General features: G+C 40.1%; 1 protein-coding gene across 1 annotated transcript in view; it reads right to left on the bottom strand.

Moving 5' to 3' along the window:
- Positions 1-14741, bottom strand: part of MMP20 (matrix metallopeptidase 20) — a gene marked incomplete at both ends in the record, with an annotated part of 50722 nt that extends 35981 nt beyond the window's left edge. Inside the window, 5 exons of the mRNA XM_082843970.1 lie at positions 1056-1217; positions 2014-2139; positions 4283-4431; positions 8066-8313; positions 14616-14741. Of these exons, the coding sequence (XP_082700096.1) occupies positions 1056-1217; positions 2014-2139; positions 4283-4431; positions 8066-8313; positions 14616-14741 (811 nt within the window). The remainder of the gene's footprint in view (positions 1-1055; positions 1218-2013; positions 2140-4282; positions 4432-8065; positions 8314-14615) is intronic.
- Between the last annotated feature and the right edge of the window lie 411 nt (positions 14742-15152).

The following is a 15152-nucleotide window of genomic DNA, read 5'->3' as shown; positions in this document are numbered from 1 at the left end:
TTTTTCTTCCTGTCAATCAAGGCCGGAGCAGGACTGCCATATACCCCTCTCTGAAGGGATACAGCTGGCCGAACACTTTTGGGGATGAAATTTGTCTTTTATGCCTCAGGTAAAATCTGACTGCCCATTTCTGTGTGCCCATTTCTGACTGCCCAAATCTGTGTGCTCATTTCTAAGCAGCAGATGGGCTGGCTGGCATGCAGGAAACATGGGCGAGCTGGGCTCTACAGACCCTTTTCTAGGCTGAGAGGAAAAGGAGGGACTCCTATAACTAAAGCCTGAATAACCAGGCTCTGAGGCTTAAGGAAAAGTCAGTTTCCTAGATTCTTCAGCTTTTATCCATCAAACACAAAAAAATGTCAAGGTCTAATGATGTTTCAAGATTTCATCTCATGGATTAACAGATTTTTCTTTCTGTTAAGCAAAATTGGATATAGTGCTCCTAATAATCCTTTATTACCTTTGAAAGAATGGTAACGCTTGAGATCCTTTTGAATATTTTGGGATAGTTACTGTCTTTGAGCCTCAGCTTTCTCAACTATCGAATAAGGAAAACATTTCACACCCCACAGGCTGGTCCTGAGGATGGTAGGGAGATGATTCATATGAGCATGATTTACAAACTGAAGATTGCCTATATGACTGAATGGTACAGTTATTACCATCATCATTGCTATTTTTAGGAAGATAAGGTCACTTATCTGCAAATGGATAAGCGTGATATATATGAACTATAAAAAATATCCATCCTCTCCCAATGTCTGACTCCTGATCGACACTCAAAATACACACAAATGATTGTATTTTCTATGGCCATCAAGGGACCAATATGCTCCGGAGGAAAGATGTAAAATTTAATTGTACATCTTACAAAAGAAAGCAATACTCATATCTGGTAAATAAGCTCTTCATAAGAGGGCATAGCTGGGGCTGTAGTTTCTAGCTTAATCTTCACTTATGTAGGTAACTTCTGGCAAAGTATACTTTCTTTAAGTTGGAGACCAAATGCCTGTCACTTTCAGGGTTTGTGGTCAAAAAAAGCGTAGTGATTGTACCGTACAGTGCCTGGATCCCTTTCACATCATCCTTGGGAAGGTGGAATCCATAGGGATGCTGATACTTATAAGTTGGGTACATCAGTGCTGATGGGTCTGTGGAATGGGCCAGGCCCAGTGCGTGGCCAAATTCATGAGCAGCAACGGTGAATAAATTGAAACCTAGACAATATGAGAGAGAAAAAGACAGCATCAGCACAAGGTTTTATTTTCAACATTTCCTGTCTTCACAGGAGAATTTACGCCCAAATCACAGTTTATTCATTTTCTTTTCATAACTGGGTTATTCAAAGGTTGGTAGGTTGTCCTGGCACTTAACTTTGCTGACTTTAGTCCAGTTCTCCCAACCTTGGCTAGGAAGGGCTTGGGGGTGGGAGAAGATGGAAATGTAAATCACTTCATTTTGTTCATTGTCAATGGTGCTCAGTAGATTGATAAAGAAGGGCCTTAGATCTAACAGTGGCAATAATACCTAGATTTAGGCCACAGATGCCTTACTAGTTCCCTGCCTACTCCCTTTTATCCACACAAGTTTCACACTGAAGATTTCCACATGACATGCATGATGTTCTAGAACTTTTATACCCATCCCCATCGTACTTCTCAGGAAAGTACTGACTCCCCTCAGGTCATTTCTGAATATAGCCTATTTCCAAGTACAAGTAAGAATCAAAAAATATTATGTAGTTGAAGAAAAATTGAGCTGTGTGTTGAGTAGGGGATTGCTGCTTCTTGAGATTATACACTATGAACCAGAGATCAGAAAAGTCTACAGCACATTTGAGGGTGGATCTTTTTCCCTTACGGTGTTCCCTTTTGGATTTTTGGCTTACTTGTTTTTCCTAGCCAGCCCCCCTAGTTAAAGGGTGGCTTGGGACGTTGAACCTCAAGGTTTCATGATGGAGGCCCAGAAGAAGGTATAATATTTTCCAGGTTATGGTGAATTGTGCATATATACCATTCATTCCCATAGTCCACTTCTCAGCATTGTCGAAATGTGTATCTCCTCCCAGGCCTTCTCCAGGTGCAAATGCATGGGCTAGAGTCCCCCGAGGCCCATCGAATGGATAGGAATCCCCGTGATCTAAACAAGTGGGGAGTAACACCAACAGGATTTAGTCTTTCTAGCAATTTTTGAAGGGTACCTAATATCACAGCGAACAGAAAACTTTTTCAATAGCATTGACACTTCTCATACAAATAGGTTTACTTTTCAATATTCATTTTTTTATAAGAAGAAGCTCACATGTCAATGAGTAACCTATGCATTAAAAAAATAAAAGGGTTATTTTGTATTTTAAAGATAGTAAGCATTAAAAATAAAAAATGTTCTTTTGATATTGTATTTGTTGCAATGTCTATTAATTGGCACAAGGCATACTGTAGACTATGACCATGCCACAGATTACAAAAGGAGAAAGAGCGGATGGTCGTTCAATCGCAACCTCGTCCACTGACTGGAATGTGAACACGTTGGCAGAGTGCTTTCAATGTATGATTCGGGGTTAGGTGGGGAGGGATAAATTAGGAGTTTGGGATTAAATATACACACTACTATATATAAAATATAACCAACAAGGACCTACTGTATAGCACAGGGAACTATACTCAATATTTTGTAATAACGTATAAGGGAAAAGAATCTGAAAAAGAATGTATATATATATATATATATACACACACACATATATATATTACTTAATCATTTTGTTGTACACCTAAAACTAACACAACATTGTAAATCAACTATACTTCAATAAAAAATAAAATTAATAAGAAAAACAAAAAAACCAAACAAAAATATGATTTGACTAAGACAATTATAGTAAATTGAACAAGTGTGTGCTTTCTGTTTCTAGAGCACAATATAATTTAAGGAAGCATCAAAAAAAGAAAAAGAAAAATTCTCTGTAATTTTGATATACTTTCATGCATAAAACTCATGAAAGCAATAAAGGTGTTTATAAAATTACAACTTTCAAAGCTTAATATGCTTTTGTATTATTATCTACATTTAATTAAAAGTTCATTACAAATATAATAGAAAAGGAGGAAGAATAAAACGAGAGATATTATAGAAACTACATTTCACAGTTTTTCAGGATTTTCGTGAGGATACCTTGTTTTATTAAAAACCAACAAAACAAATTCTGGTGTGCCATTTCCCAGGTTTCAGTGCAATGTTGTTTAATCAGATTACATGCCCTGAAGGCCTGGTTAAATGGCAGCACAGTCCCTAGTTAACTCTGTTTTAGGGAACAGAGCACAAGCTTGGAAGATCAAGAGACAGCCAGATGTTAACTCCATCACCTCCAGAGCTGCCCTGAGCCCACTGCCCTGCTAGTTCACTGGGGGGGGGGGTGGCCTTGGTCCTCTGGGAGAACAGGATCTGCCATGGACCAGGCCACACCCAGGGCCACCTCTCAAGGGGTCACACTCAGGACTTACTTGATCTTCTCTCTCCCAGCTTCTAAGCATGTATTTCCCCAGTGACATCAGATTAAAATTAAGATAAGGACTTGAAATAGGACACTTAGAAATGTTATCTGTGAAGGGGAAGAGGCAGTGATACTCACCTTGACTCTGAGGAAACTGAGAGGGGAAAGGAATTACATGGCCTTTCCATCATCTACTACTAGACATGCTTCTCTGAAAAGGGCTCCACTCCTCGCTGCGGGGAGTTGGGGGATGGAGAAGTGGGCAGGTTGGAGGCAGGCCTGGCATCTCCAAAAGATGGTATGCAAGTGTGGACAAGACAGCAATGCCAGTCACTCTCATAAACATTGCTGCACGGGAAAGCTGTCAGGGCTCCTGTGAAATTAATCCTCAGTGAGGATCCAAGGTGGGACATCCTTGGCTAATATGGGAAGGGGTATATGGCGATGGGTATCAACATGGGAATAGAATGAGGTCAGATGACCTTCTAGCCAATGGGAAAGTTAAATCTGACAGCATTTGTCCCTGATGGGGCAATACCACTATGAAAGCTGATTATGCTGAGTCCATTCTACAGCTCAGTCTAATGATGACAAGAAATGCTGAGAACTCCTCTGGTTTTATATTCTGGCCAGACGAAGATTGTGACTTTGCCATGACCTTGTCCTCTGCCCTTCACAACTGTGTGAAGGAGGATTGTGCTGATCACATGGATTAAATACTGTAGAAGGAAAAGTGTTGAAACATTTCTCCTCTGATTAGTAGACAAAATCTAAGAAGCACAACAGTACCTCCAGTTTCAAAAGATATCATAATATCTGCTTCTCCTGAGTTTATTCTGACAAAGCTCAGAGGGACGGCGCTACTCCAGGCCTGCAGGGCCATCTCCACTGCTTTGTCCACTTCTGCAGAAGTCATGGAAGGTGTGTATTTGGATATTCTGTGAAAACAGAAGGAACATGTTTTGCTTTCAGTAAGTGCTCCTAAGTGAAGAAAGCAAGAATTACATCAAGGTTGTATTAAAAATAAAAATATTGAACATAAATCTACAACTTAGATTTTTTTCTCCAAAATAATAATTCTTATTTTGCTTTCATATTTGTTAAATTACTGAAACATGTTAAACAGTAAGAAAAATGAAGGGGAGAAATGAAAGAGTTGAGATAATCTGGTGCTGAAACAGTTTGGCTTTCATTGTTATTATATATCACTAACTTTAAAGAATAATACCTTGTGTAACTTTAAGAGTAGCCGGAAGTCCATTTTCCCTAAAGTGGTTTTAACTGAGAAGGGAGCTCTTTCCCCAAAAGGTACTGAAAATTTTCAATTGTAAAAAATAAAAACACAGAGTTTTGAGGGTTTTCAAATTCTTGTTCAGAGACCATCAGGATTTCCCCAGGGCCATGGGGGAATGTTTTTTCTTAAAATAATATGTATCTTAAAGGGGAAGTGCTAGCTCCTCACAATGATGCTCACTTGAACTGAAAAAGGCTTGAGTCTTTCATCAAATCCTGGCCTGGCAATGACATCAGAAGGCAGAAAAGTACAGAGCATTTTGGACAAACAGTGGGCAGAGACAGTTGGTGTTTTTCTAGGACATGCCATGCTGGAGGCCAGGGGCTGGGGGCTCTTGGCAGTATGTAAAAGAAGGGCGGGAGAAAGGAACTGCCATCCAGAACCTTGGGTTCAGATGGAATCATGGGTGCAGAGTTAGAAGTGAATTCTGTGAGAGTCAATCTTGAGAGCAGACACCTAGCCAACTTTCTCTTTCTGCAGCTCCTAGTCCAGGCCCTTGCACATAGTAGGCACTTAGCAAACACTTGCTAAGTGGATGAACTAATGAATAAAAGCTAGTGTTTTTTAGGGCCTACTCAGTAGTTCTCAAAGTTTAGGACTTGTGATAACTACTTAGGAAACTTGTTAAACACACATGTATGATCCAGAAACCTGCATTTAACAAGTATTCTAGGTTATTCTGATGCAGGTGGTGCATTCTCAGCCAGAAACCAACAGTGGTTATCCTGGGGGTCCAAAAGGAAGGGACCATGTCCCACAGAGAGGATGGGAAATAACTAAACCTCAGTAATGGGAAATAGCTAAACCTCAGTAATGGAGAGAGAAGGATCAAGGAGATCTCTAACTCCAGGGACTGGGGGAGGGAGGTAGAGTGTCTGGGGGGAAACCAGAAGACCCCTTGAAGAGACCATTTAGTGTTTTCAGAATATGCCACGCCCACTGCATAATATGAAACTGTGATTTATCATGGCTCTGTGTAGTTGGTATCTCGAAATTCGCTCACATTATAGACAAGCTATCCATTCCCACACAGCTGCCTGTGTGTTGGGCTGGAGAAGACAGAGATGGAGAAGGGACGACAGCAGAAAGGAAGAGCACATGGACAGAGGTCCTGACCCAGGGTCTGGAGACCGACACAGCAGCAGTGATGACAGCTAATGTTCTGTGAATACACACTACGTGCTGGACCTTGTTCTAGGCACTTTTAAATGTGGTACGCACTCTAACGCTCACAGTAACCTTCACAGATTATAGTAACACTCTACGTTTTATGACTAGTCAGGACTTGAGCCCAGTTCTTTACGACTCCAAAGCCTATGCACACAAGCACTATGCTATATTTTGTCTTTTGCAGTCCTTTGGGCTATGTTAAAAGGAGTTATTCTGAGATCCAGTAGCTATACAGACAGAGTACTAAGATAGTCTCTAGTTTCTTTTTGGGTGGGGTGGGGGAGAAGGAGAGTTGTTTGGGAGCAACTGGATGGGCAGTGTGGAAGGTGCTTTTGGGACTGCCCAAAATATTATCACAAGAATATTATACTTCTTTAAGTCCCAAATTAGCTTGACCCCTCCCCTTGTCTTTGCTGTGCATAATCACTGACTAAAATTCTATGATACAGTTTATTTTAAGAAATGACAGAAAAAACTTCATGAGTTTATATGAAATATTTCTGTCTTGCCCTTAATCATCTCATAATCTTTTGGGTGTTTAATTCTTTACAGGGTGTTTCTTCCCCAAATGCTTTGATTTTTGTGGAATTCTTATGCTGGAGCAGAGGCTAATAATTGTGTTCAGCACCACCTTAATGGACTCTTAGGCTCATAGCAACTGACAAGTGGCCTAGAGGAATCATCTGATCTCTCTTTGGGTTTGAGCCCCCATTTGATCACAGGGAATCACTGGTGTGCTGCTACAGTTTAACAACCAGTTCTATGACCAAAACTCCTCATCTGTAGGGTTTGCTGATTTCCATACTGTAAGTACCCTCACTATGGCTAATTTCAACAACCAACTTGCCATGAGTGAATGTAAAGTTGGGAGGAGATGAGTAGCAGCACATCATTTCCATCATACAGATAAGAGATGTAAATGACCTCGTGAATATAGATAATAGTAAAATGTAGTATAATAATTAGGAAGCACCATGGACGGTCCAATGGAGGAGGGTGGACCAACCTGGGAAGGAGGCCTGTACTGGCCCCACAAATGGATGCAGGCTGAGGGGCTGGAATTCTGGCCTGAAAACCCAGAGTACAATGAGGGTGTAGATTCTGGTTGGGTGAATGAGTCCTCTTGGATCATGCAGAATCCTTGTTCCGCCTGGGACAGGAGGAATCCAGAGGATGGCCAGGTGGGGGCCAGGCTCAACTGTGGAGGTGGAGGGGGGTAAGGTGGGAGATGGGAGAGCCTGGGGCTAGGGGCTGACTGGCTCCCGCTTTGCCTACAAGTCAGGCTCAGATGTCACTGGCCAGTCCCTGGGTGACTTGGTAGCTCCCTCCATGTGCTGCCACAGTTCTCTGCTTAGACCTGTAGTTTCACACTTCTCACCCGGAGCTGCGACTGTTTGTATGCATGTCTCCCCCAAAGAAGAGGAAAGGTGATCTACTCACCTTTACATCTCCAAAATTGAATGCTTATGGTAGACATTTAATAAATTGTCAATAAATTATTATTGGAATTAATAAAAAATTAATTTATCAGTAGGTGAGTTTATTTACTTCTGATTTAAAAGATTGTTTTAAGAAAACTGGTTGGTACCATCAGATTATTAATCCTAGACTAGTTTATTTTTCTTTAGAGAAAAATGTGTTGTCTCTGATAAAATTGTAATGCCTAAAACGGCCCGCCATTATGATACTCTTGAGATCATATTTTCTAGTGAATTCTCCACTGTCATTTTCTAAAGATTAGACCTAAAAAGTGCTTATGCTCTCTTATGATTGTGATGAGTCATGATTTTTTTTCTTTTTTTTTTGCAGTACGCAGGCCTCTCACTGTTGTGGCCTCTCCTGTTGCGGAGCACAGGCTCTGGACGCGCAGGCTCAGCGGCCACGGCTCATGGGCGCAGCCGCTCCGCGGCATGCGGGATCCTCCCGGACCGGGGCACAAACCCGCGTCCCCTGCCCTGCATCGGCAGGCGGACTCTCAACCACTGCGCCACCAGGGAAGCCCGAGTCATGATTTTTATACAGATCAGAAGGAAGATATTTTTAAATGAAAAGAAAGAAGGAGAGAAAGGCTCTTTCTCTCTGAATTTGGAAAGACTCGATCTCATTACCTGTATGTCAAAGTATTTTTTTTCCATTTGGGTTCACCTGGGAAGAGGCGATAGTTTGCCACATCAGGAACTCCACAGCGAGGCCTCTTGATCACATCCATGGTGGCCCGGTCTAACTTCCCGGTGACTCGGAGGCCGAAGAAAGCCTGCAGCTCCTTAATGTTTTTAACCATGGAATTGCCTCCTCTTGCAATCATCTCACCAATCTGGTGCCCTCCTTTCTTTGTGTAATATTTGTCAAGGTATGCCTGAAATGGAGAGGCAGGCTGACATCCACAGCACAATCTCTGGACAACACTTATGCTCAGGTAAGACAGGGACAGTATTCTTGATATGCTAAAGATAGTGTGCAGAGCATATTCCCACTTTTGAAAAAATTAGATATATTTGCGTAGATGAAGCTTAGACAGATATATGCCAAGTTATTAACAACAATTGTCTTTGGGTGGTGGGATTTTAGATTTTTTTATGTGCGTGCCTTTTATACTTTTTCTACAATGAATAGTTGTTTGAAGAGAAAAAAATAATGGAAGGAGAATAATGTGAACATTTTCCCCACGGACCATTTATTTGTCATTCAGGTCTTTACCAATTTGTAAAACAAAGACTCTCCTATTTTTCTAGTAAGCAGTTATTTGTGTCGTATTTTCATTATACATTATGCAAGATCAGTATGTTCTTAACTCTCTGCGGCTTTATATTGCAGCCTCTCATCTTATACAAAGGCAGCAGGTCAATCTGTTTCCCAGCTGAGACTTTTAATTAATTCAGGTGTGTTCAATACATGGGGTGCAAATTGTTTCCAAGGGGCATGTTTCCTAGGACTGGCTCTTTGCCCCTTGAAGCAAATGAAATTAGCCATAAATTATAAGGCTTTTATTTGCGCTTAAAGGCTTAAAACCCTAATGTACCACTCAAAACACTCTGTATGACTTCTTGGGTGAAGTGAGTGAGACAGGGTCGTGAAAATGCAGGGTCAGAGCCTGCTGTTGGCCCAGGAATTTCACCCACCCAACTTATTTCAGGAAAACAAAAAGCAGCTAAATCTTTATATCTATATTTTATTAAATATAAAATTTTATATTTGTATATTATTATAAGACTTATTTGTTGTATATAAATAATATTATTTATATATTTTTGAAAAATATTTAATGGCATGGAGTAATGAAGTCAATATAATGGCAATATACTGAGAAAGGTAGAAGTAAAATATACATAATTTCATAAATAAAATCGTATAATGTAAATAGATTATATTCATGTTTATTATATCTGTATATTAATATAATAATGTTAACATCTATATTAACACTTAAAATTAAGACATTAATCAAGACATTGAAAATTAACATATATATAATTTATAATGAACATAAGTATCATAAATAATGGAAGGAAATAAGTCTGAATATTAATCTTGTTTATCTCTGGGTTTTAAAATTATGGGTGACAATTTATTCTTTATCCTTTCCTATATCCCAAAGTTTTCTGCTATGAACATGAACTGTAATTGTTAAGGAAAAAAAGAAAAGGAGTAAGACCCGCTCACTTGTTTGGACAAGGTATTCTGTGTCCTTACTGTGGGGTCAACCAATCCTTACTCCTTGCCCTGCTTATGAGAGGAGCTCACTTCCCTGGTGGTCGTTCTTTGTAAAAATCTTACTGAGATGAGAACCCAAGAGGAGGAAAAGGGCGATGGAGCCCTGAAACAAAGCCCTGCTCTTTGGTTCAGGGCAGGTGCCCTGAAACAAAGGTGTAACTATTTGCTTTCATTTCCATGTCTGGTTAGGCCATTTTAAATCAACATTTTATGTTCCTGATCTTTTTGGCAGGATGACGTTGATTCTCTGAGCCATTCTGTTTGCTCAAGCTGATGCTGTGATAACATGATGCTCATGGTAAGTCTGAATTACTCTCTTCAGAGGTGAGCTCTGTGCGGAAAGCCAGATGCTCCATATTTTCTGAGGCCGTTTTGATTTCAAATATTTTATTCCCTTGTTAGGTTATGTGTTACACTTACACTCTAAATTCTAATTTAGAGTGGTTTTATGAAATATGGTCATATAAGAAGATGCTTCTGATATATTAAGTGAAAAGAGGTTTACAACTATTATTATAGTACAAGCCACCTTTGTAAACAGAAGTCTGTGCATATTATATATATATAATATATAGTCCTAAACTAGGACTAGGATGAGGAAGTGGGTGGGGGTTTGCCAAATACTCAATGATCAAGAAAAATAATGTTTAATGAAATATTTTTGGAAAAAATAAAAATTAATGCATAAAATCTATGATGGACAAAATATCAACATTTTAAATAAAGACAGGGTCCAAGCTTGTGTCACTCCTTCATGTTAGTCCCAGCACTGAGTCATAGAAAGGGTTTTGAAAAATGTAGACTAAGGGATTAACAGTGGTTATATTTTAGTGATGGAATTGAGAATAATTCATTTTTAGTTATATATGTTTTATATATTTTTTTTCAAAATATGCTTAAGATGTTAGACCTGCAACTCAAAAGGTTTAAGGCAAGTCATAGTAAATAGGATCAAAACTATCTTTAATGAAGTAAAGATAAAATCAAAAACTATTTCTACTTAAAGAGACCACAAGGATTGGTTACTGCAGTGACACAGGTGAGTTGCTCCCTACTGGGTGCTCCCACGGAATGTGGTTCTTAGACTAGTGAACACCTGCCACCTTGTACCATAGTCTACCAGCTTCTCATCACTCTCACCTCTGGTTTCTCAGGCTGGGGATCGTGATGCCTTCACAGATATGGCCCTGGCCTGACCCAGTTCTAGGTGCCGAGTAGATGTTCAGTTACCATTTGAGCTATTTTTCTTTAGGTAAAATATAGAAAATATGCTTCTTTGAAGAATTATCAAGCTCTCTGAAGTACAGAGAGCCCAAATTTTTCTGTACACTTTCTTGCCAAAGTTATAGATGAGGTTTTAGCATACTTTTCAGAGTCAAAATGCTCAGTTAAGCACAAAGATGCCCACTTAGAACTGTGTTTGTGTTCTATTCTAACACTTGTGTGCTGTTGGCTCAACAACTAATTGTGGGCCTGGGCCAAAGATTTCAGGACTCACCAGAATTGTCCTACGTGCCTCCCCACCCTCCGTACTCCCCCACTGTTGAAACCACAGGAGTCTAGGGTTGGCAATATGGTGGTCCCCTCTCCGTGTGTCCAACAATATTTGACAGATAAGAATAGCAGAGGCCTCGAGGGCAGTCCCAGAAGCTAGTGGCCCAGGTCCCCCTCCCAACCCTTCTTTCAGTGCCCTTTCCTAGTGTCCTTCCTGAGAGTGAAGAGCTTAAAATTCAGATTTAAGTGTGCTTCAGGACAAGGTGAATTTCAAGATATGGTTCTTCAATATTTCTTTCTGTTTTGGCTAAGCCACAGGAATGGAACTGTAGGAACTTTTTGTTGTGTGACAAATCCTAGGTTCTAAAAATCTTGGGCAATTCCTTTTGGTGTCAGGTTTCTCGTCTATAACATGGGGCTGGTGTCTATCTTACCCATACCAGTATGAGGATCCAATGAGATCCTTAGTGTGAAAATACTTTGAAATGCATTAAAAGACTTTAAAATGTATATACCTTTTTTCTCATTAATTACACTTCTGGAAATCTATCCTGAAAAAAATAATCCTTTAGGTTAGGCTGATGTACAAAAATGTTCATAGAAACATTATTCATATGGAAATATTCCATGTATCCAACAAAGGAAATGGCTAAATAAATTATAACTCACTTATATTCTGAAATATTTGTAACTTTATAACATGATCTTTATGAACATAGTATAAAATCAAAATTTTATTGTGTTATAATAATAAGAAAGGTAAGAACCAAATTTTGAGTATAATGACAATTAAAAAATATCTTTATGCACAGAAAGTAAAATGGTAGTAAAACTACCTGAATTTAACAGTTTGTATTTGGAAGGTTTTTTGTTTATTTTCTTTAATTATAAGCTCATAATAATGTGATTATAAAAGCTTATATTATTTTAAGAACAATTTAACAGCCTGTATTAAATGTTGTATTGATATTATTATTTAAAAAAAAAAACAAAAAGTAGAATAAAACTCTGGATTATGAGATTAAGTATGTCATCATTTTCCAAGCCTTTATGATAATTAGCCAATCAGAATTTAAAAGATACAAGTGGGCAATAAATCAACTAAAAACCTGTTTATCTTTTCAAGCATAGATTATCGTGTTCATGGGTTTAGGAAGAAGCGAATAGTATTTGGAAACGTTTCCTGCCTCAAGTTTCCAGGCACAGGAAACCATTTGTTATCTCTTAGTGAGCCATCTAGAAAGAAGAGAGTAGTGTAGAAGGGGCTTAACCTGACCTGGACCCCCAGGCCCCAGGTGCATGCTGGCCTGGCCTGACTCTGGGACTCAGCCAGTATCTTCTTGCCATGCTAGCCCGATGCTCCAATCCAAGCTCTTTCAGTCCCCTGCTGCTGCACTCGCTCTTTTCTCTGCCTGGACTGCTCTGTCTCCAGATCTTCACACGACTGTGAAGTTCAGGTTCACGTAGCTCTTTATCTCAAATACCACTTCCTCAGAGAATCCTTCCTGGACTACTCAAGTGAAAATGCCCCCCAGGGTCCCAGTAACTCACTATCATCCTAATTTATTTTTTAATATCACTTGGGGACTTATTGATTGACTTGTTTGTCTCCTCCCAGCATCTTCCCACTCCTCCATCATCCCCATGCCAGCACCATAAGAACAGGGACTTGACTTGTTTTGTTCACTGATGTTTGTCCAGTGCTTAGAACAGGTCCTGGCACATAGCATACAGTAAACTTTCAATAAATAATTGCTGAATGAATGAACTTAAGCTATTTTAATGAAACAAGTCTATTTTCATGTCATTTCATTTGTTGTATTGTAAGGCTGCCCAAGTTGTTAAATATTTCTATAAACTATAAGATGGGACAGTAATTCTTTCTAGGCACTGGGATCCACTTGAGAGGTTTGCCCTGATCATTCTAGCTTGCTGCCATGGCCTCAGCATGACCCTCCTTCTGGAGGTCCCAAAGCCTCTAGTTTCTGAATCAGGGTGGCATGAGGCTGGGTGATGGAAGATTACATTTGGGGAGAAGGGATTCAAAGCTTGGTGCCACCAGCAAAATACAATTTGAAATAGACCCCCAGTATTGTGAGATATGTTATTTGGAATTTAGTTCGTCTGAAAGTGGGCTCAAGTCAAAGGAGGTTCAATTCAACAGGTCTGTGCTCGGCATCCACTGTGCTTTTCACATGCAGGGCTGATGTTCAAAATGTTTAACGACTGGTGTGGCAGGGGGATGGACCAATTAGAATGGAAGAGTGGTGTAAACAGTCAGTAGGGACACGCTGGTGTGTACAGGTGACAATCAGCTCTGCAATGTGTACCCAGTTGTAGCCTGGCAGGTAGGAAAGCAACCCTGAGGCAGGGTTGGCAATCACAGATGTGCTATCATTTTGACAGACACTTGAAACAAAGGCCCTGGTGCAAAAACATCTCACTTACACATCTTTCATGAATGTTGGAAATTCCTTCATTGAAGACTTTTTCTTAAGGTTAAAGTTCGCCACTTCCCTTTAAATGTTAAAAACAAAACACTTGGAAGCAAATATACATTGAATCACTTTGAGTCACACTTAGTCTTTGAAGAAATTCTGATATGTATTATTTTATCAGATCCTCTCCGACAGTCAGGAGAGATTTTAAAGGAGGGGAAGGTACAGAAATTGTAAGTAAATAAGGTACTTGGTGAATATGCCAAGTTCCTGGACCCTCACATGAGAAGCAGGTAGCCACCCAGCAAAAACTTGGTTCACTTCAATTTTTTTTTTTTTTTTTTTTTTGTGGTACATGGGCCTACTCACTGTTGTGGCCTCTCCTGTTGCAGACGCGCAGGCTCAGTGGCCATGGCTCACGGGCCTAGCCGCTCCGCGGCATGTGGGATCTTCCTGGACTGGGGCACGAACCCGTGTCCCCTGCATTGGCAGGCGGACTCCCAACCACTGCGCCACCAGGGAAGCCCAGTTTACTTCAAATTTTGATCAAGTTTGCCCTGAGTACAAGAGCCATTTTTCTAAAAAGTGAACACAGGAAATCTTTCTGTTGCGACTGTTAGGAATCTTAGCACTAAGTTTCCGACCCACCTCTACTGTGCAAATCTTACACTTTGATTTTTATTTTTCTGCCCTTATTTTTCCTCCTACGTTGCTCCTCAAATACTTCTTTTGTCTTTTTTTGTAATGCATGTATTTTTGCTAGCCGCCTCAAATTCTGTGTGCAGCAAGATACCTGAATAGACATTCATTCATTTATTTATGCAATCATGCAACACAGGCACTCAGTGTGTACCAGACACCAGCCTTAGCTGTACAGGGGATCATATCCATTAGACTTTAGTGGACTTAGAAGATGATTTCAAAGCCATAACAGATTTTCCTTATTTTCTCATTATCCCCTTTAGGTTTTCTGGGGCAGGAGGGAGAAGAGGGAATTGTGCAAAGATTCACAAACCTGTGCGAGGTGGTAGCTGTTCCTTGAGGTCCTGGGGGTGGCTGCAAATAGGGAGGGGGCTGCAGTGGAAAACTTCAGAGCCAAGACGAGGAGGACAGCAAGGCCAGATGTAGGGAGCACCTTCATCTCCTCCTGGTGGCTTGGTAATTATAGCAGCCTGGGGGATGGCAGACAGTGCACGTTTGCACTTCGACCTTGAGCTGCTTTTATAGAGTCAAACAGGTCTGGGCCCTCAGAGTAAGGATGATTCATGTCTCAAAAGGTAATTATACAGCTCCTTTCTCTGCTGATGATGGGGTAACACAGCAGTACACAGGAGTCAGAGAACCTTCACTCTTTGCAATTTACCAAGTGGCAAAACGAGAAAAACAGTCACTTTTAATGCAGTTTTCAGCTACTTACATGAATTGGAGTAAACGTGATTAATTTGAACCCACATCAACTGAAACATTTGATGAGTCTCAGTTTGGGGCTTTTCCATTCTGCTGGCAGAGAAGGTAAATGAGTAGAATATACTTTAACTTGATTTCTACCTCT

The sequence above is a fragment of the Leucopleurus acutus genome, assembly GCF_964270905.1.
Source record: "Leucopleurus acutus genome assembly, chromosome: 8".
Classification (NCBI taxonomy): domain Eukaryota; kingdom Metazoa; phylum Chordata; class Mammalia; order Artiodactyla; family Delphinidae; genus Leucopleurus; species Leucopleurus acutus.
This window is presented reverse-complemented; position numbering and strand designations above follow the sequence as displayed.